A 22,177-nucleotide genomic window follows, 5' to 3' on the forward strand; every position below is an offset into this window, starting at 1 on the left:
AGGCCAGAAATTTTATCTTCTGTGTTCTGAATTACCTGGGGAAAATTTATTTTTTGATAGGGATATTTTCACATGGTTCTTACTTAATCCAATAGAATTTAACTTTAAGGAAAGTTTGCAGTGAATATAATGAAACCCAGTGTTTAAAAATTATTAGAGGCATTTGATCATAATATACTTTTAAATATTTCAGAAATGCATACCCATAGTGTATATATTCCCATAGGTCTTCATATTTTAAAAATATAACTGTCTGGAATAATTTCTGACATTTTAAATTATAGTTATGCTTTTGGATATTGTTTTAAAACATGTTAACAATTTTAATGAAAGTCTTAAAAATATTTATCAATATCCATGCTTCTTTGAAATAGATAGTTCTCAGGAACATTAATACTTGATCCTTTGCCTTTATTTCCTAATTTTCAAAATAATGAATTAGTGCCCTAGCAACCTCCAGAGGTGATGAAGTTGCTTTGTTTTTTTTTTCTTTTCTTATTTCATATAAATTTAACAGGTACAAAGTTCTTTTTTGTTACATGGTTATATTGTATAGTAGTAAAGTCAGACTTCTAGTATAAACTAAAATGAACATTGTACCCATTAAGTAATTTCTCATCCCTCACCTCCATCCCACTCTTCCTAGTCTCCAGTATCTATTATTCCATACTCTGTATACATGTGTACACATTATTTAGCTCCCACTTGTAAGAACAGGCACCGTTTGATTTTCTGTTTCTGATTTATTTCACTTCAGGTAATAGCCTTCAGTTCCATCCAAGTTGTTGTAAAAGACATTATTTCTTTTATGTATGGCTACATAGTATTCCGTTTGTGTGTGTGTGTGTGTGTGTGTGTGTGTGTATGTACGTGTACATCACATTTTTTTAGCCAGTCATATGTTGATGTACACTTAGGTTGATTCCTTACCTTTGCTGTTGTGACTAGTGCTGTGATAAACATGTAAGCAGGTATCTTTTATATAATGGTTTATTTTCCTTTTGGCAGATACTTATAGTGGGGTTGCTGGATTGAATGGTAGTTCTATTTTTACTTCTTTAATACATTCACATATTATTTTCCATAGAGATTGTACTAATTTACATTCTTGCCAAGAGTATATAAGCATTCCCTTTTCTCTGTGTTCTCACCAACATTTGTTACTTTTTAAACTTTTTAATAATAACTGAATATTTGGACTAGTATAAGATATCTCACTGTGGTTTTAATTTGTGTTTCTCTGATGATTAGTGATGGTGAGCATTTTTTTTTTCACGTTTCTTGACCACTTGTATGTCTTCTTTTCAGGAATATCTATTCACATTTTTTGCCCTCTTTTTAACAGGGTTTATTTGGTTTTTATTGTTGTTGAGGGGAACATTATTGTAACCTTAAGAAACAGATATGTGATGTGTAGGATTACCTGTCTTTACACTAAATTGTGCCTGAGTGCGACACGTTAAAAATTTATAGTATAGCATTTTCAGTGTTTGTTTCTCCTGAATTTGTCATTATCTCTTATAGCTGCAATTAGTTAGCAGCTCTGTGTACTTATTATCAGGGGAAGAAAACAGTGCTAGCTGAAAATTTGTGTTTGAGCAATACTTTCATAACATAGAATACCAGCTTTTCTGAAAATGTATGGTTTCTTAATTAAGCCGTGCTCCAGGTATATCATCCTTAGCTACTTTCCTTAGGGAAAAACAGTTAGGGATGTGTTTATATTTGTGCTTTCACTTTACCATTGTCATCCATCAGTCTGTGTAAAGTAAAAAAGTTCTTCCTTAAAAGAAGAAAGAGTATTCTGGTGTTTATAGACAGGATTGTAGAATGTTTAATTAGAACAGGCAATTTATGTGTAACAGTAAGGTTGTAACATATTTCTTTTGACTGGACCCTTGACTCCATTCTTACTCTCCACTGAGTGACCTTTTCTAAACAAGAATCTTACCATTCTTCATGAAAGTCTTTTTGTTGGTTTCTCATCACAAGAATGCAGCCCAGACTCCTCATCGCCACCTAGTGGTCTCACATGGTTCTTCTCTGACCACATCTTCCTCCACTTTCCCTGCCATTCACTATGCTTCAGCTCCATTCACGTCTTTCTGTTTTTCAAAGATACCAAGCTCTGTCTTTTCTCAGGCTTTTACCACTTGCTGTTTCTTTCTTTCATAGACTTTGACGTGGGCCCTTGGCACTCATTATTTGTCTCAGCTCTGATGTCAGGCCCTCCAGACAGCCTTCTCTCGTCAACTTCTCTAAAGCAGCCCCTCAAACCCGCTTTAGTCACTGTCTGTCACTGTACAATATTTTATCTCCTTCATGAATCATGTTTGCTTATATGTTTATTTTTGGTCAGCCCTCTCTAAAATTTAATCTTAAGGGCATTTTATTCACTGATTTCTTCCCAGTGTCTGATGTGTTTGACACAGAGTAGATGCTTAAAAAATACTGGCTTACTGGCAGTTTTTGGCTTCTAAGCCTAACAAGGATAGTTGTCATGAGTAAATCATCTATGGCATTTTCTGTTTAATAGAAAACAATTGAAGATAGAAATATGAAGAATAAAAAGTCAACAAATAATAGAGCATCCAGTGCATCTGCCAGGTAATAAAGTTATCAGTATTTGTCCTCTATGGGCTTGCATTCTAGCAAAGCTAGTTTTAATTTAACTTTCACAAAGTAAATTTCATTTGGTGTTACTGTATTGTCTCTTTATTTCCATTTCATAAGATGAAAGGAGTAGTTACTTCATGATAAAACCCCTTGGTTGATGATATGATTTGAAATAAAGTAATTTATAAAAAGTAAGTCTATTACTGGTTGTTTTAATGTCTAGAATGTTTATACAATACATTTGGTCTCCAGGATCAGCCTACGAATATTTTTCTTCTTTCTTAATGTCACTGATTAGGGGTTCTCTGTGCTCCACACTGCTTCTGGAATAGAGCTTCCTTCTCCTTCTCCTATTTTTCCTAAGATAAGAGATACAAAATGGTAATAAAGCTGAAGTCCAGCAATAATACTTATTTATTATCAAGTATTTTTATCTAACGTGAAAAATTTTACTGAAAGCCTTCAGAATCTAGGAACTAAGTATGTTTATTAAAATGATAATCGACATAGCTTCACTCACACCAATGATAATGAATTCTTAACTCATAAGCGCTCATCAAAACCTTCTGAATCTCTAAATTATCGTTAGTCAAATTATCATTTATCAAATAAAACAGCCACCAAGCTTTTTCTGCAAATGGCCAGTTAGTACATATTTTAGGCTTTATTGCAGCTACTCATTTCTACTGTTTTAACAGGAAAACAGCCACAGGCAAAACTTAAGTGAATGATTACAGCTATGGTGCAATAAACTTTGTATACCAAAACTGAGGGCTGGCCATTTTTCCTACCAGTCCCTTAAATAGATGGTACTATTCTTTCTAATTTTATATTTGGAATAGTACATGTAACAAAATGATGAAACTATTAAAAGAGTGATTATAACCTACTTTATTGTTTTTTCCATGTAACTTGAGAAGCGGTCCGTATTTCTTAAAAAGGGTCTAATTACAAGTATTTTAAAAGAGCAATCATTTTAACCTATATAAACTTAAAGTTATAAAATTTAAATTGTGTTGCAAGGCACATATGTCTCCAACATAACTTCATACTCTTTGTATACTAAGACTGTACATTTTACCTACATCATTTTCAAAGTCATTATAGTTTGTTAAATTATAATGTAGTTTTCCATTTTTTTGTTGTTTTTGAGATGGAGTCTCACTCTGTTGCTCAGACTGGAGTGCAGTAGCACGATCTCTGCTCACTGCAACCTCTGCCTCCTGGGCCCAAGTGGTTCTCGCACCTCAGCCTCCAGAGTAGCTAGGACTACCGGCATGCGCCACCACACTGGCTAGTTTTTTTTTTTTTTTTTTGTATTTTTGGTAGAGACAGGGTTTCCCCATGTTGCCCAGGCTGGTCTGTAACTACTAAGCTCAAGTGATCCACCCACTTTGGCCTTCCAAAATGCTGGGATTACAGGTATGAACCATTGTGCCTGACCAGTTTTCAAATATTATACATACATATTCTAACCGATTTATTTTCTACCAAATGCAATTGTAATATTTTGTCTTTGTTACTTTGGATCTTTTCAGATTAATGACCTCTGAGTTTCTGAAGAAATCTAGTTCTAAAAGGAGAACTCCACCAACAACTCCCTCTTCTCACTATTTAGGGACTTTAAAAGTCTTGGACCAAAAACCTTCACAGAAACAGGGCATAGAATCTGATAGAGCAGATGACATAAGAGCAGCTGTTTATCAGGTAAAAAAGGAAAATATTTTTAAGAAGAGAAGAAGAATAATCACTTTTATAAGCCTACCATGTTTATAAAGAATAACCCTGTCAGAAATGATGATTTAATACTTAAATTTATTGAGAAAGATTTTTCTTTTAATACATGAGTAATCCATAGATATTTTACTAAATTATTTGCTTCCACACTTTGTATAACTGATCATAGTTGCTGTTTTTAAAGAGAGAATATGCTATAGCAATTTATAGAAATATAGCAAAAGCTAAAATGTTGTAAAGTCTGCATATGTTTTCATCTTTTTGAAGTTTATATGAACAAAATAATTACTATGAACAAAAAGTTATTGAATTTTTTCTTTCCTGAGATGTTAGGCATACACAGAAAAAAGATTTTATTAATTTATTCACAATTCTAAAAAAGATCTTGTCTTTTTTATGTAGAATAGTGCACTTTAGAAAATTGTACATGTGAATTTCAGATAAAAATGTTAATATAAAGAATTCTAATTCATTTACGAAATTTTGAATATTACATAACCTTTTTCTTGTTCTCGTAGGAGTGGTTAGAAAAGAAAAATGTATATTTACATGAAATGCACAGAATAAAAAGAATTGAAAGTGAAAACTTAAGGATCCAAAATGAACAGGTATTGACTTACAGAAGTAAAAGTGTTCTGAATATTTATTTCAGTAAAATATCCCTGAATATATAACTTTTCTAAATCAACTTTTCAAATGGCAAAATTACTTGTATATTAAAGAATTAATTTCTGGTTTTATTTCTGTTTTGCTTTATACATTTTAGTTTGATATAATTGTCTTACATTAAAACAGATTTTAATTTTGTATATGTTTAGGATAGCTTTGTTCCTGCTGATTTTGAAGTTTTATTGTTTGTGAGCACCTAATTAACTCTTAAAAGTTGGCTTCATTTAGAATTTAACAAGAAGGTCAGGCATTGTGGCTCACACCGGTAATCCCATCACTTTGGGAGGCCAAGGCAGGCGGAATCCCTTGAGGTTTGGAGTTCACACCAGCATGGGCAATGTGGTGAAACCCTGTCTTTACTAAAAGTACAAAAATTAGCTGGGCATAGTGGTGGGCACCTGTAATCCCAGCTTCTTGGGAGGGAGGAGGAGGCTGCAGTTAGCTGAGATTGAGCCACTGTAGTCCAGCCAGGGTGACAGAGACTCTGTCTCAAAAAAAAAAAAAAAAAAAAAGCACAAGAAAATAAAGGATACTAGTTATTCTTGAGTTTTCCTCTTTTCTCTCTTGAATTTTATAAGTATCTCAAGTCCAACCCCTACGTGAGCTCTGGATTTATGTCCTTTCTCATCAGTCGGAGGTGTACTTTTGTTCCTGTCTCTTCTGTACTGAGTCTGTTCCTCTAACTCCTGCTCATAATACACTCAGTTATTTCCTATCTTCTAAAATAAAAGTTCTGAAAAATATTCCAATGTGTTGTTCAATACTAAAATAAATTTAGAAGAAAACAATTTTCCGAAGTGAACAGAACAATAATTCATCAGTCGCAAAGGGAGCAGCCCTCCAGGAGGCGCGCCTGTCTGTCTCTTACCCACGTTCATAGCAGTAGCGGCTCTGGTCACTGTCATACCCCTTCTCCTTTGATCTTCACAACTCTGTGAGGTAGATGTACTTTGACTTCTAAATTATGTTACCCCATATTAAGGTTTTATGTCATTTAGTAATAAACAAGCAAACATAGGCTATTATGGGATTAGATTGCAGGAAGTAAAATAACATAACTTGGTATACAGTCTCCAACCTATTTTTCATTCTAGCACATCCCTTCAACATTTGGAATACATCAGTAAGAACTTTATGTTTTGATACTATTCAAAATTAAGATTGAAACCAAAGATCTGTATCTTACTGCATGACTTGGCCAATTTGCCTTACTCTAACTTACTTTATAAGCCTTTAACTTTCCTGATTTTTTTTACTCCAATATTTTATTATGAAAATTTTACTGCACCACTTAGCCTTTTACAGTTTATTTTGACATCATTTGTTTAGTACATTTCAAATTGGCATTTTTCTCATTAATAGGTCAATATGTGATAAATGTTTTTAGAAAATGACATTTTAAAATCAATGAATAATTCAGATAATGTTCTTTGTAAATTAACTTATCTAAGCCACTCTAAATAATCTACTTTAAAAGTTAATTTCTAAGTACAGTGAGTATCAGAAGATTAAAGATAAATGTGTATGTGTATATTTATTCCTAGCCATATTTGCCTATATATGTGTGTGTATATATATGTGTGTGTATATCACTCTATTATTTATTCCAATGTAGAAAAGAGCTGCTAAGAGAGAAGAAGCAATAGCATCATTTGAGGCCTGGAAGGCTATGAAAGAAAAGGAAGCAAAGAAAATAGCTGCCAAAAAGAGGCTTGAAGAAAAAAACAAGAAGAAAACTGAAGAAGAAAATGCTGTGAGAAAAGAAGAAGCACTACAAGTATTTGAGAGCTTTGCACATCTTACTTAAAAAATATTTGAAATCCAATTAATGCTGAACCATATTTTTATTTATTTTCAAATATTCACAGTAAGAACATTATTCTGAACTTTTTCAGGCTTTTGAAAAATGGAAAGAGAAAAAGATGGAATATCTTAAAGAGAAAAACAGAAAGGAGAGAGAATATGAAAGAGCAAAGAAACAGAAAGAGGAGGAGACTGTTGCCGAGAAAAAGAAAGATAATTTAACTGCTGTTGAAAAATGGTAATCCAAGATCATAAATATTTTAATATATTTTAAATGACTAACACTTCCGGATTGTATAAAAATTCCTTACTTGAGATTTACTAATACATTTCAATCTCATTACTGTCAAAGATGTACTAGGAAATCTTTAGTATGTATTTTCCTTTAACTCTCCAGTGTTTTATACCATCCTCTATAGGAATGAGAAAAAGGAAGCTTTTTTCAAGCAAAAGGAAAAGGAAAAAATAAATGAGAAAAGAAAAGAAGAACTGAAGAGAGCTGAGAAAAAAGATAAGGATAAACAAGCTATTGATGAATATGAAAAATGGCTGGTAGGAATTATTTGTCAATGCACCTGTATCTTTTTCATGTATACCTTTTGTGTCTTTTCTGTTCCTAATTCTATTTGCTCCAGACCTACTGATCATTTCTACCTAGAAGCTGCTTTGTTAAATTGAAGCTCTCCTCCTGCACATAGCCTATTTTCTTTGATTTAGTCATTTTTATTAAGGTTTCTACTATTCCCTCAAATACCCAGCTTAAAACTTGTTATAGGCCGGGCATGGTGGCTCACGCCTGTAATCCCAGCACTTTGGGAGGCCGAGGCGGGCAGTGGATCATGAGGTCAAGAGATCGAGACCATCCTGGCCATCATGGTGAAATCCCATCTCTACTTAAATACAGAAATTAGCTGGGCATGGTGGCATGCTCCTGGAGTTCCAGCTACTTGGGAGGCTGAGGCAGAAGAATTGCTTGAACCCAGGAGGCGGAGGTTATAGTGAGCCAAGATCGCACCACTGCACTCCAGCCTGGCACCTGGCAACAGAGCAAGACTCTATCTCAAAAACAAACAAACAAACAAAACAAACAAAAAAAAAACAACTTGTTATAATCTTCCTTACCTGCATCCTCACATTTACCATTTGCTATTCATGCCCATTCTTCCATTCTTGCTTTGAAGTGATTCTCACATCTAACATCATAGAAAGAAGACAGGTATACTACTGAGGGTACTACTTGGTGGAACTTGGTCATGACACAAAGTAACACTGAATTTAATAGTGAGAAAATTATTCCATTTTTTATTCTCTTTTGATATTTCTGATGACCTCAAGGAGAATCTCTTATTTTGGTGTTTTTAATGAAAGAGAGCAAGTTTTGGGTTTAGGAGGAGCAATATCTAGCTGAACCAAATATTGTCTATATTTGATTTCCCTTTACTTTTCCTTATAAAAGTTACTTTTTGTTGATGTCAAGCAAAATATTATTTTCCATTTTAGAATATTAACATAAATAGGCATTTTTGTCAACTTTTATGTAAGTATGACATTACTATGAATAAATACATAAGTAGGTAACACATTCATATGAATAGTTAACATGTGATTCATCAATCAAAAAGTAGAACATTTCTGCACTAGAAGTCTATCCAGTCAGGTTTCCAATGAAACTTTAAAACAACTCATATCAATCAACTAGTTAAAAAAAAATCATCCAGGTTCTTTTTGATTTGCATTTCTCTGGTTAGAATTGAGCTTGAATATCTTTTTATTTGTGTATGAGCCATTTATATATTATTTTCTCTGTAAATTGTCATTTCATAGACTTTGCACACTTTTCTGTTAGATTGTTGGGTTTTTTTCTTATCAATTTCTAGAATCTTTTGTTTTGTACTAGGGAAATTAGTCCATCATTTTTTATATGTGTTGCAAGTATTTTTCCCCGACATACTGTTGGTTTCCCAGCTTTCCTTATAGTATTTTATACCATGAAGAATTTATTTTTCAGGTGTCAGATTTATCAATCTTTTTTTGGGGGGTAGGGTTTTTAACTTTCAGGCATAGTTGAAAAGACCTATACAATTTGAGATTAAACAAAATTCTCTTATTTTTCACCTAACAACTTTCTGACTCTAATATCTTCATGTTTTAACATTTATTCTACTTAGAATTTATCCCGGTACATGGTGGGAAATATGATTTCAACTTCAGTTTTTTCAAATGTGTCCTTTATAAAGCAGCCCATTTTTACCCATTGATTTGAGGTGCTGCTTTTATTGTATGATACGTTCTCGTATTTTGGGGTCTGCTTCTTACTTTTCGGTGCCATTAGTCAGTTGTGATTCCAGTGCCACACTTTCATTATTAGGCTTCATATGTCTAAGTATCTGTTGGGTTCATCTCCCTTTATAGTTCTTCTTTCACAGTCTTTCTGACCAGTCTTATTTTTTTCCATAAACTTAAGAATCAGCAGTAGTTAGAAAGGCACATAGGACCAAAATGAGCTATTTAAAGATAGGATAAAAAGATAAAACAATAATAAAATTAAGAAACATGCAAGATCAACATAAAGAAAATTGTAGAACTCTCCTGAACAACACAAATGAAGACTTGAGAAGATAAATCAGAATTGCCCTTGCATACAAACACACTTCATCTTATAATGATGTTATAAAGATGTCAGCTCTCCCTGAAGTAATTTAATGCACTCTTAACAACAGAACTCCATTTTTTATTCTCTTTTGAGAACAGGATTTACTCTGTGTGTTGACTTTAGTACTGCTATATGCTAATTTCTTACAGAGAAATAGTAATAAAATAATCAAAATTGGTTCACCTTTGAATAAAGAACATCGTATTTCGTGATGATTTCCTTAGGTTGAACTTTCAAATAATGCTGTATTTTTTAAAAAATTTAAAAGTTCACTTATATTAAGAAGATGAATACTGACTGCTAGTAACAATTAGGGAAGTTAAATGTAAATATTTGAGTTTTCCATTTTATTTCCATATTTTCATGGAAATGGAATAGAATATCCTTAAGAACTCATATTTAGGTATGCTGTTTTTAATTATAGTATTTAATTACATTGTCATTCTCATCAGTCCTCTGAAGAACAAGAATTCCTAAAGACCAAAGACGAAATAACATGTTTTGGTATCTAGTAAAACATCTACAAATACAGTGCTTCTATAAACACATAAATATACATGTTACAGATCCATTCTCCTTCATACTGAAATTCGTTTGCAGATAGAATAGAACAATTGCCCATATAGAAGTCTAGTGACTTCAATTTTCATGTAAAATAACATCTCAGACTTTTTATATACAAACTAGTTTGCACGGTAAGCATTTGGTGGGTAGTTTAGGGGAAAGTTATAGCCAGAGATCAGGTAAGACCCAAATATTTTTCTTGCCAATTCTCAGATTAATTCATCATCATCTTTAGTAAGAAAATGAGCAGAAAGTTTAGTTTTCCACAGATGAATGTCAGGAGGACTTTTTAACAAGGTTCTTTTAATTATTATCAAGGTAACTATTGATTCTTGTGAATTGACATTACAGTTATTATAATTGTCTATTTTTTAACCTGGCTTCACAGCCCCCTGCTAGTAAGATGAAGCATATTTTACTTTACTGCCCCCCATGTTAAGCAGAATTACAAAAAGAGATTTATTCAGTCAGTTACTCTGGACACAGTCTGGTCACTGCTTTTCTTCTGCCTAGCTGGATGGTCTGCCTCTCTCGAAAATGTTAAAGTAATTGAACATGATCTAATTACAGCTTTGCTTTTCTCAATTAAAATTCTGAACGGAAGTTCCCGTTTTGCCTTAATAGAAATAGCAAGCAAACTTGCAAACATTCTCATGACATGGAACGAGGACATGGGTGTTAAGATTGAAAAAAAAAAAAAAAAACCTCCTACTTCATTTTGTTCATTATATGTGAATAACTATATGTGAATCGAAATCTTGTACTATATTTCCATGTTATTCTTGTGACATTTACACATATACTGATGAAGAGATGCACACACACCTAATCATTCTCCACAATGCCTCTCCTCCCAAGCCATCAATCTGCAGAGGCAGGTTTCACTAAGGGTTTTCCTGCTCCTTGAGGAATATGAGAAAATTACCAAGATGAAAAAACCACCAAACAAAGTGTTAGCAGGGACATAAAGAAATAGACAATCCAAGTTGTAAGCTGGAAAGACCAGATGCTACTAATATTTCAAGTACACCTAGGTAAATATTTAGATTTCATACTAATACCCAGATACTTAGTTATTTCTTTGAAGGGAGTACGTGTAGGGAAATGAAATGTTTCTCAAATTCATCTGTAGAATAAAAATATGGGAGATAATATTTTGAGGATAATATGAAGTAGCAATAAAGTATAAATTTACCATTCCACTTCTGTGAATCATCATTCTTTCTACTGTTCTGAATTGTTCCCATCATGTTCCAGGATACAAATACACCCTCTGAAGTCTGCATTTTCCTCCATCTATAGGCCCATGTTTGTCTGCTTTTCTTTACAGGGAAACATCTAGAAAGTTCCTTTTCATTCACTTCCCACTTCAGTTTTGTCTTTGTCGTCATCACTATGGCAAAATCACACTTTGAAAGTTACAGGTTTGCATCTAGAACGGTCTATTGTGTGTTTCTGTGCCTGCTTCAGAATGTCTCGGCATTCTACACTGTTGATTTCCTCCTCCTGCAGCTGTCACCTCCTGTGGCTGTCATGCTCCCCTAGTCTTCCCCTCACTTCTCTGCCTGGCTTCTGTGTCACTGGTCGAATTCTTCTACCTAAAAGAATTCTGCATGTTACCATGGCTTGCCAAGCCCCATATGATCTGAGTCCTCATTCATGGTTTTCTCACCTGGTGCCACTCTCCTGTCCCTTGTCTCCTGCTTCCTGCGAAGCCTTAGTCACAGCGGATCTTTTTTGTTTCCTCCCACATCACAAGTTTCTTCCCTGCTCTCAGAGCGCTCACCACTACTGTGCTTTGCTTGCAAAGCTATCCCCCAATATTTATCACGAGTGGCTTCTCTTATCCATCACGTCACACTTGAAAGGGGCTTTCCCTGAGTCCATTTTTCATCAAACGTAAATACTCTTTTTTTATTCCTTCTCATAGTTTTAAAACATGTTTCGTAGAAATTCACACAATTTGGAAATTACCTGTTGTTTCTTTTCTTGTTTGTTTCTGCCCATTTTGAAAGTTCCCTGGGGGACAGGGACCATACCTGTGTGTTCAGAATTTTAAAAATTATTTTTATTTGCTATTGACATATAAAAGTGTACATATTTGTAGGGTACAGTGTGATGTTTCCATCTATGTATATATTGTGTAATGATCAAAAATGACTCATAAAGGTAGGCACAATATTTGATGCAAAGATAACATTAATATTTAATATATGAAAATGTACAAATTGCTAAAAATTAAAAGCTCTGGTACTGTACATTTAAATGGGTCAAATAATTGAGTAGAAAATTTACAAAAAGGCTAAAGAAATGTTTGAAAATGGGCTCAAGCTCAATAATAAACAAAGAAACATAAGGCAGAATTTTTAACTATTTGTAAAAAATGTGAAGTAGCTCATACTGTCATGACATCTTGAAACTTTGCACCCAGGAAATTTATTTCTGAGAATCTGTTCTCACAAAGTCATCACTAACTTATAATAGGTATTATCTTTGAGTTATAATTGTAGGTCTTTTTTCTATTTTATGCAATTATTTTTTAATATTTTCACTTTCAAAGTTAAAAAAATTAGGGGATATTAATACCTATTGATTTACTTACAAATTAGCAATATTTCCTAGCTATTTTTTTTTCCTTTTCTTTCCTTTTTTTTTTTTTTTTTTTTTTGAGGCAGAGTCTCACTCTGTTGCCCAGGCTGGAATGCAGTGGTATGATCTTGGCTCACTGCAACCTCTACCTCCTGGGCTCAAGCAATCTTCCCACCTCAGACTTCCAAGTAGCTGAGACTATAGGCACGTGACACCAAATCTGGCTAATTTTTGTATTATTTTGTAGCGATGATGTCTCACCATGTTTCCCAGGCTGGTCTCGAACTTCTAGGCTCAAGTGATCCACCCACCTCAGCCTCCTAAAGTACTGGGATTACAGACATAAGCCACCATGCCCGACCCATACCTGTTATTTCTTTATGACCTGTCAAACTAGGAAGTGATATATAAATATCTTATAATGGATTATTTTGTTCTTCAGCAAGCAACCTTATTTGAAAATAATATTCATATATGTACATAAATTTATAGTGTTCTATGTTCTCTTTAGGAAAATAAGGAAAGGCAGGAAAGAATTGAACGAAAACAAAAGAAGCGTCATTCCTTTCTTGAAAGTGAGGCACTTCCTCCATGGAGCCCTCCAAGCAGAACTGTGTTTGCAAAAGGGTTTTGATCATTCTAGTTCTTACATTATTTAGTAATTTATCAATTTGCCAATATTAGCCACAGATTTAGAACCATTCAATTATTTATAGTTAGAGGAATATAGTTTACTTAAATGCCGGGGACTTCTGCTGACAATGAAAGAGATATTTTGGAGTGTAATCAGTGAAAGCATTTTTTGAACTATAGAAAAACTGCCTCAAATGAAGACCTAATAATCAGATTGCTTTTACCATTAAGATACATAAAGTTTAATCATGTCCTGATAATTCTTATAATGGAATGATTCATGATCTTTTTCACTAAGCTCTGTATGTTACTTAAGTATATTTAATTCTAGTAATAAAAAGGAAACTATCTAGGTACCATAATGATAGAAATGGTTCCATTTGTGGTTGATTGTGAATCTAGATTCAGGTTTTGAAATGAGGGGTCGCTAGGAAGTATGCATGTATTATTCCTTCTGAAACTGATGTTTAGCACAAAGCAGTTGCATTTGTACTGTATAAGTTAGAATTTTGATCAGCTGAGGCAGTAGTTCAGCAGAACTCTAATCATCAAAGCTTTTTATTTAAGAACTTTGCCTTATGTTTTAATATGAGTATACTTTATCTGTTCCAGGCTTATGTGACAATCGTAGGCACTATAATGAGTCCACCTCTGAAATTTTTCTTTCTGAATTCTATCTCACTTTATTATTTCAGTGATACAAAAAGACATTAATGTCACAGAAGTGACATACTTATGTATTATGGAAATTCCACAGGAGTTCAAGGTTATTATCACTATAATTATTTATAACTATAAATAAAGCCATAAAGGTGATTTAGGCAATTACTGTATTCTTAGCTAGTCCAGTTTTATAGCTTATATTCAGAAGACAGCTGTATGGGAAGGTAAATATGTTGACAATGTCCACAAAATGTTTATTTATTTATTTGATCTCTGCATGTCCTTGTATTAATTGGTCTCATACTTGACCTGGTCATCTAGTTTAACATAGACCAAGTATATGCTCTTGAAGTTGAAATGCAACATAGTGAAACCCTATCTATACTAAAATACAAAAGTTAGCTGGGCATGCAGAGATGATAGATGAGAATACACAGTGCAGAGATGATAGATGAGAATACACAGTTACTATTTATTGAGCATCTAATATATAATATATACTGGATCTTTACAAATGTATTTAACATCTTTATAACAACTTTTCAGGGTAGGTGTTATTAGCTTCACCTTACAGATAAAAATAGTGACACTCATAAATCCAGTAACTTGCCGTTCCATTTGGAGTATGCCTGAATTGGGATCAAACAGGATTCAGTCTGTCTTACTGAATCTGCTTCTTTCTGGAATCCCTGTGCTATTTTTCACACTTCTGTGTGGCCTCAGAGACTGCTAAGTTCAGTCAAGACCTCTGTGTACTATCAACGTTACAAACACGTTTTAACTTTTAGAGCCTAAAATCAGGTACTGTTATCCAAAGATGATCTTTTGCTACAGAAATAGCTGGTTTGTTGTTAGAGATAGTGGGTGTCATTAAATCTATAAAATGGAATAAAAAATCCATAAGATTTAAGGAGTTACTTAGACATCTTAGACCTACTATCAGAATATCAGAAAACTCAACACGTTATGTGACAAAGGCTTTGAGATGGTCACTCCAGATGTTCCACACACTGAGCCTCAGCCTTCTTGCTGCAGTACATGTACAAGACAAGAAAAATGTCATAAACGGCTTTGTAAGATTGTATCAGTACCATAGACAATTAAGAGAAATTTCATAGATAAAACTAGAAGTCTTTTTATACAGCCAGAAGTATAATATTATGAAATCGAACTAGTTATCAGCAATCTATATTGTCAGCATGGAATTTAGGACCTCTCTTACTCATTTCTGTGTCCCCCATAGTACCAAACACAGTGCCTGCCAAAATAGATTAAGTGTTTATTGTATTCGCTATTTAGAGCTAAAAAGATATTTGCAAACTTAATGGAAGTAAAAGGAAAAATTGAAAAAGGTACAGCTGCTTTGGGGGATGTGAGATCATGAATGCCTATGTTAGAGATTTTACATTAATGATTTACTTTCCAATTATTTCTTCTACATTGTCATATTTAGTGGCTAACCATTATTACCTCTTAGGTTGTTGTGAGAATTGAATTAATGTGAAGTATTTGACATATACTAAGGACTTATATGTTAATTGTTGTCATCATGGATTTACTGCCATGAGCTCTACATTTCCCCATTTCATGAATGTGAGAATATTAACATAGATAGAGTTGATAATGATTATTTGACATTGCACGTTTTTAGCAAGAAGAAATCTTTCCCTTTTGGCCAGTTTCAGGCTGTGTCACTCAAAAAAAATAAATAAATAAAGAGAGATGCCTTATGTTAAGGCCTTCCTGAAAAGAAAGCTAAGTATTAATTTCTTAGGATTGCTTCTGAGGTAGAATGAGGTGTTTGCATAGACCCAACAAGTCATTCAAATGGTTGGGTTTTTTTTTTTTTTTTGGTCTTACTATGATAAAGAACATTTTATTTCCCTTTTATAGCAGCCTGTACTGAAATTAACTAGTTGAATAAAATCACCTCTTCTAGCAGAAATAAAGCTAAGTTTGGGGAGTTGGGTGAAAATATAGTACTATTGTTTACTTTCTAAGATCCAAGGGAGAGAATCAAGCTTGGTAGTAGTCTCTTGAATATATTTATCTATTGAAAAGGTATGATTTTCTATATTTCCTTAGAAAGTATATCATGTCAATATAGATATGTACTCATTAGGTTTACCTTAATTTATATTATCAGGGAATGTTTAATTCAAATTAAGGACATTAAACACACATGGACTTTCATATATCCAGTTTTATAAATTACATTGATCACTTGAGAATGCAGAGATTTCAAAGTAAAGAAAACACATTTTATGAATATTTTAAAACATTAAAACACATTCCCTTAGCATATTTGTGGGTAAATTTAAATATTAATACTAAAAAGAAAGTAGTATACAGAATTTACGTTTCATAATAACGAGGAAAGTGGTAATGCCAAGTAACTTAAAAGATGAAATATGGCATTTAGATCAAGAGGTTCAAGTTTTCTTAATGAAAAAAATAACTATTTATGGGATAAAAATATTCCAATGATTTGTGTTTGCCTCATACCTCAAAAATGTTACTTCATTTATTATTTAAAGTTATATTGAAACTGATATTTTCACTGTTGCCAGAGCAGTACTGGACAGTAGTTAGGTATCTACAGTCTTATGTTCCTTAGAGTTATAGCACTGTGCCTCTGAAAGGGATTTTTTAATATTTTAGTAAACCTGGCCTAAACTGTCTTATTTGTAAGTTGAAGAAACTGATTGTCCAGTACTTTAACTTGTCCAATTTCATAAAACTCTGTACTAACTTGAGCACATCTGGTGTTAGATCTCAGTATCAGGTGTCCCAGTGTGTTCTGCTCATCATTCCACAATTATGATATTGATAAAACTTTCACACTAACTTTTGAACTGTGGTTATTATTAATTTAGTTGATTTTTGTCTTCTTATTTATTTTCTTATTCTTCTACTGCCTTCTTTATAACTGTCCACCAGATCAAAGCTTTTTGGGTACCTACACTATCATTTAAAGTGTAGGGAAATAATGAAGTTTCTTAAATCCTATGTCATGGACTACGATACAATAAAGAAAAGGGATTTCACAAAATAGGGGGAATTACATATTAACATGTCATAATCATTCTCAAGAATAAAATAGCAAAAGAAACTTAGATTTCCCTAATTTAATCTTGACTCCAATTTCAATAGTGCTGTAGAAAAAGATATTTAAACCCATATGCCTCCTTTTACAAAAAACAAAGATACCAACTTTCCTGGTTTCTGTTTACAGTTGCTAATAGAATAATAAATTGCTGTGAAAATGTTAAACTGTAGCGTCTCGATGAGTTATTTTTACTTTAAAATTGTATGTGATTCTGCCATTTTGAATGTGTATATTACATGTAATTGTATAATGTTAACTTGGATAGGCAAAATTCTTGATATTGAATTTAGAATGTTTTAAGAATTATTAAAAAGATATATTTAGCATCTGCTTTTTGATAGCATGTTTTCATATAATGCTTAATGTATCAACGTCAACCATTCAAGATTTATTTTATTGGATGATACTATTTATAGACTGTGTTCTGAAATGGCCACAGTGTTAGGAAATGTGATGTGAGTTTTATTTGTGGACTAAGGACGAAAGGATCATATTATGCTAATATACCTTTTATTATAAATGACTAAAAATTTGCATATATAACTGAGGTTTTACTATACAAATTACAGAGATAGATAATATAATTATATCATTATTAAATAATTAGAAAATGCAAATAAGCAAAAGTCACCCATGTTCCCAGTTCTCATCTCCCAAAGATAATTATAAGTAGCATATTATTTTGTATTCTTCCCATTAATTAGTTTCTAGTGTACTTTCCCCTGTAGCTGAAATTAAGCTGAGGAGAAAGGAACAGTTCCTCCCTCCTTTTTCTCTCTTCCACTCTGTCTCCTGTACTAACTGTGTATATATACAAATATGTATGCATATATATATATATATAATGTACATAATATATAAAGTGCAAACACTAATGTGCATATTTTCAAAAATACACGTATTTTTTATTTGAAATAAAAATGAGATCAGACTACATATTTGGTGACCAGATTTTTTCACTCAGTGATATATCATGAACATATTTCCGTGCTAATATAATTTTCTAATAATTTCAGATGCTGTAACTACCGTTCAATTCTTATTGGAAAATTTGTTGCTTTATAAATGGTAAATCATATGGTAAACAATATGATCATTATTGTTGTAGCCAATATCATTATTAAAAATGATGGACCTTATTAAAGCCATAGAAGAATTTATATATGTAAGGAGTTATTCAGACATCTTGTATCTAGTATTACAATGTCAGAAAACTCAGCAGGTTATATAACATGTAGACTTTGAGATAGTTGCTCAGAAGTTTTCACATACAGGATTAACCTTGCTGCAGTGCTTTTGCAAGGTTAAAAAAATGTCATGGGGGGGCCGGGCGTGGTTGTTAACACCTGTAACCCCAGCACTTTGGGAGGCCGAGGCGGGTGGATCACGAGATCAAGAGATTGAGACCATCCTGGTCAACATGGTGAAACCCCGTCTCTACTGAAAATACAAAACATTAGCTGGGCATGGTGGCATGTGCCTGTAATCCCAGCTACTCAGGAGGCTGAGGGAGGAGAATTGCCTGAACCCAGGAGGCGGAGGTTTCGGTGAGCCGAGACCGTGCCGTTGCACTCCAGCCTGGGTAACGGGAGCCAAACTCCATCTCAAAAAAAAAAAAAGTCATGGGTCCCTTTATAAGGTCATATTATTACTGTAGATAAATAAAGGAAAATTTGTAAATAAAACTAGAAGCCTTTTGATATTTCCAGAACTGTAAGACATAGAATGTGAGTTGTTTAATTGGTGTAGAATTTCAGTTTTTGCAGGATGAAAAGAGTTCTGGAGATCACTTGCATGTCAGTAAGAATGTACGTAACACTACTGAACCCTACACTTAAAAATGGTTATGATGGTAAATTTTATATATATTTGGCCACAATTTTCAAAACCACAGAGCAATAATAATAATTCTTGCTTACATGAGACAGATATAGAGAAGGCTTCTCCCTGATTATAGAATCTTTTGTTTGGTCTGACTGGACCAACTTGCTCATCTCAGATGAGTCATCATTATTCAATTATAGTTGCTAGGAGAAAATCAGATGCTGAAGGGCTTAAACCTGGATTGAACGCTGAATAAGAAGGCAACAATTCAACTTAACTTCCTAGTAACTCTTCATTTCAGATTTTGTTCTTGAATAGTCTCACTCACTTTATTTTTGACATAAGCTTAGGGATCTTGTTAAGCTTTTAAAACCAAATTGTACTGCAATTTCTGGTAGACTTGTAGTAACCATATGCAACAATGAAATCCATTTATTTGAAGTAGATATGACAAAACTAATCCCCTGCTAGAGGTTAATAGATGTTCTGTTATATTTTTGTGCGCAGGGCCATATAACTTTAAAAAATAACTCCATGGTGTTCATGGATCCCCTTTTGAAGAAAGTCTACTGAGATTCCTACCCATCCCACACACACACTCGGTGTAACTTACTCTCTTCTCTACACTGTTTCCCTACACAAAATAACTGTTATTGAAAGCCTCATCTTTTAAAGTCTATACATCTATTTTCCAACTTAAATGAGAGCTTTATGAGGGCAGGAATTATATTTTACACATTTTGACATTTCTAGTTTATCACTTGGTTCTGGATAGTCTTTGGCTGATAGAGTAGTAAGTTAAAATATAAAACTAGTGCATGAATGTTTGCAATGTATGTATATTATGTATATGAACAAGGACTATTGAAAAAATTTGAGAAATTTTAAGTATTAAAATGGAATTTAAAATTATGAGTATTATAATACACAAAAAGTTTGATATTTTACTGTAAATATTACATTATTTTTTCAGTTCCAACAAAAAATCTTTTGAATGAAAAACTGTGTATGTGCATATCATTGCATTAAGTTGGGAAAGAAAATAAGGTCACATATATTCTAATACTTACAATTAAGTAGATTGAGCCCTATCCAGAGCACTATTATTTTTTTTCTTTCTTGGTGTCCTTCCTGTAGTAATATTTTTAAATAAAAAAGGTAAAAGAAGCAAGCCAAGGGGGTTCCAGATAGAATTATCTTTTGAAAATAGCTGTAATTTGGATATACCCAAGTGTGGATGCTGAAGTCAAAGTCTACAGTGATACCTCAACCCTAGGGAATGTACAATCCTAGTGAATGTACAACCACGCAATCCAGTGTGGTTGCTTGTGGCTCTTTTTTAAAATTATTACTTTAGGGGATCTTCCCACACCCTGAGCTATTATTTTTAAAACATGAATTTGCTTCTATCACCAGATTTTTCATTTTAATAGACAAAATTAAAAGAAATATTTGACTTTTTTTCTGATTCTACCACAAGAAAAATAATTGTTGATCAATGTTTAAGGACAAATGACCTCAGTAATGAAGAGGAAAAATGTAGGGGCAAGGGTGATGATGAACTGGGATGCAGAGCCTACCTTTTCCTCAGTAACAGCCAATGGTTGCCTTGACAGAATTTGTATTTTAAAATGTCAGTGACCATATATCAACTAAACAAACAAGACTCTTAAAGTGAACACTGCAAGGTCCAAATGAAACAGATCTGCAAGACTTCCTGGTTATGTTTTCTTCCCAGAAATTTCCAACTGGTGTGGTAAAGCACATGCATGAGCTAAAGTGCACTGAGATACTACAAATGCTGTGATGGTTCCTGTTGAGGAGTCAGGGAAGCTTGGCATAGAGCCCCAGTTGAGTCTGTCCCCTCTGGCTCAAACTGCCTTATATGGGCTTCCAAGAGGGTGGAAGACTCGAGCTTACTGGTGTGCCACTTTGTACTGCAGGCTACTGCAAAGTGAGGGACATGGGCAGTTATTGCTCTACCTCAGCCGTGAAGATCCTTAATCATATGGAATCCATTTCAATAGCCAGCTGTGGAGTAGGCTACTTCCCATGGATAGGGGCCTGTGGGCTGCTAGAGGGGTTCATTTGTCAGATCCCAAAAAAACATCACTGGTGGCCAGCCTAATGGCTAGACTAATAGAAGCTGGGTGGTGCCTGGAGGCTACTTGGGATTTCCTGGAGGGTATAGTCTCTCTCTTCAAGTATATACTGCCCTTCATAGTGTGTGTGAGCTTTTAGAGGCATCCAAACTAGCTGCAGGTGACTGCACTATCGATTCCAACCATGGAAGTTCCATTCATCAAACCAGAATTCCATGATTATTTTGATACACTATATTTCACAGGAAAATATTTCAGATGATTTGAAATTTGCTTTGTCACATGAAATCTTATTTTAATTATTAATGAAAGAAAAGAAGGCTGTTGGTTACTTAAATATTCCAATGGTAAGGTTTTGATGATGCAATATATGTTTTCAAAAATTTTATTATCTGTGCTTACAAAATTGTCTCTAAGGGTTTGATGAGACAGTCTTAAATGTCATGATCAGGATTGCATATGGACATCTCAAATATAAAACCTGATATTAAAAAGTCACACAAACAAATTCAGAATTCCCATTGTGTTATTCTGTTTTCACACTGCCATAAAGATAGTATCTGAGACTGGGTAATTTATAAACAAATTAAATTTACAAATTTAATTGACTCACAGTTCCACATGGCTGGGGAGGCCTCAAGAAACTTAAAATCGTGGTGGAAGTGGAAGGGGAAGCAAGGCACATCTTATCTAACGGCAGGAGAGAAAGAGAGAGAGCAGGGGAAATGCCAGACATATCAAAGAGATCTCATGAAAATTCACTGTCATAAGAACAGCATGTGGGAAACCACTCCCATGATCCAATCACCTCACACCAGGTCCCTCCCTTGACACGGGATTACAATTCAAGATGAAATTTGGATGTGGACACAGAGCCAAACCATATCATTCTGTGTCCAGCCCCTCCCAAATCTCATGTCCTATGCACATTTCAAAACCAATCATGCCTTCCCAACAGTCCCTTCCACCTACGAGCCTGTAAAATCAAAAGCAAGTTAGTTACTTCCAAAATGCAATGGAGTACAGACACTGGGTAAATGTTCCCATTGCAAATAAAAGCTGGCCAATACAAAGGGTTCACATGCCCCATGCAAGTCCAAAACCCAGAAGGGCAGTCATTAAAGCTCCAGAATGATCTCCTTTGACTCCATATCTCATATCCGGGGCACTTTGATGCAAGGTGTGGGGTTCCACTGCCTTGGGCAGCTCTGCCCT

The 22,177-nt window shown here is 33.9% G+C and overlaps 1 protein-coding gene across 2 annotated transcripts in view; it reads left to right on the forward strand.

The window, feature by feature from the left end:
- Nucleotides 1–17,972, forward strand: part of MAP9 (microtubule associated protein 9) — a 30,921-nt gene extending 12,949 nt beyond the window's left edge. The window contains exons 8-14 of one of the 2 annotated variants that reach the window (XM_074396799.1): nucleotides 2,537–2,607; nucleotides 4,155–4,323; nucleotides 4,872–4,961; nucleotides 6,638–6,799; nucleotides 6,918–7,063; nucleotides 7,245–7,377; nucleotides 7,730–13,124. In XM_074396799.1, coding sequence (XP_074252900.1) covers nucleotides 2,537–2,607; nucleotides 4,155–4,323; nucleotides 4,872–4,961; nucleotides 6,638–6,799; nucleotides 6,918–7,063; nucleotides 7,245–7,377; nucleotides 7,730–8,053 — 1,095 coding nt within the window. In that variant the 3' untranslated portion in view covers nucleotides 8,054–13,124. The other variant, XM_074396800.1, reaches the window with a different exon arrangement.
- Nucleotides 17,973–22,177: the final 4,205 nt, after the last annotated feature.

The sequence above is a fragment of the Saimiri boliviensis genome, chromosome 3 (genome assembly GCF_048565385.1).
Source record: "Saimiri boliviensis isolate mSaiBol1 chromosome 3, mSaiBol1.pri, whole genome shotgun sequence".
Lineage (NCBI taxonomy): Eukaryota > Metazoa > Chordata > Mammalia > Primates > Cebidae > Saimiri > Saimiri boliviensis.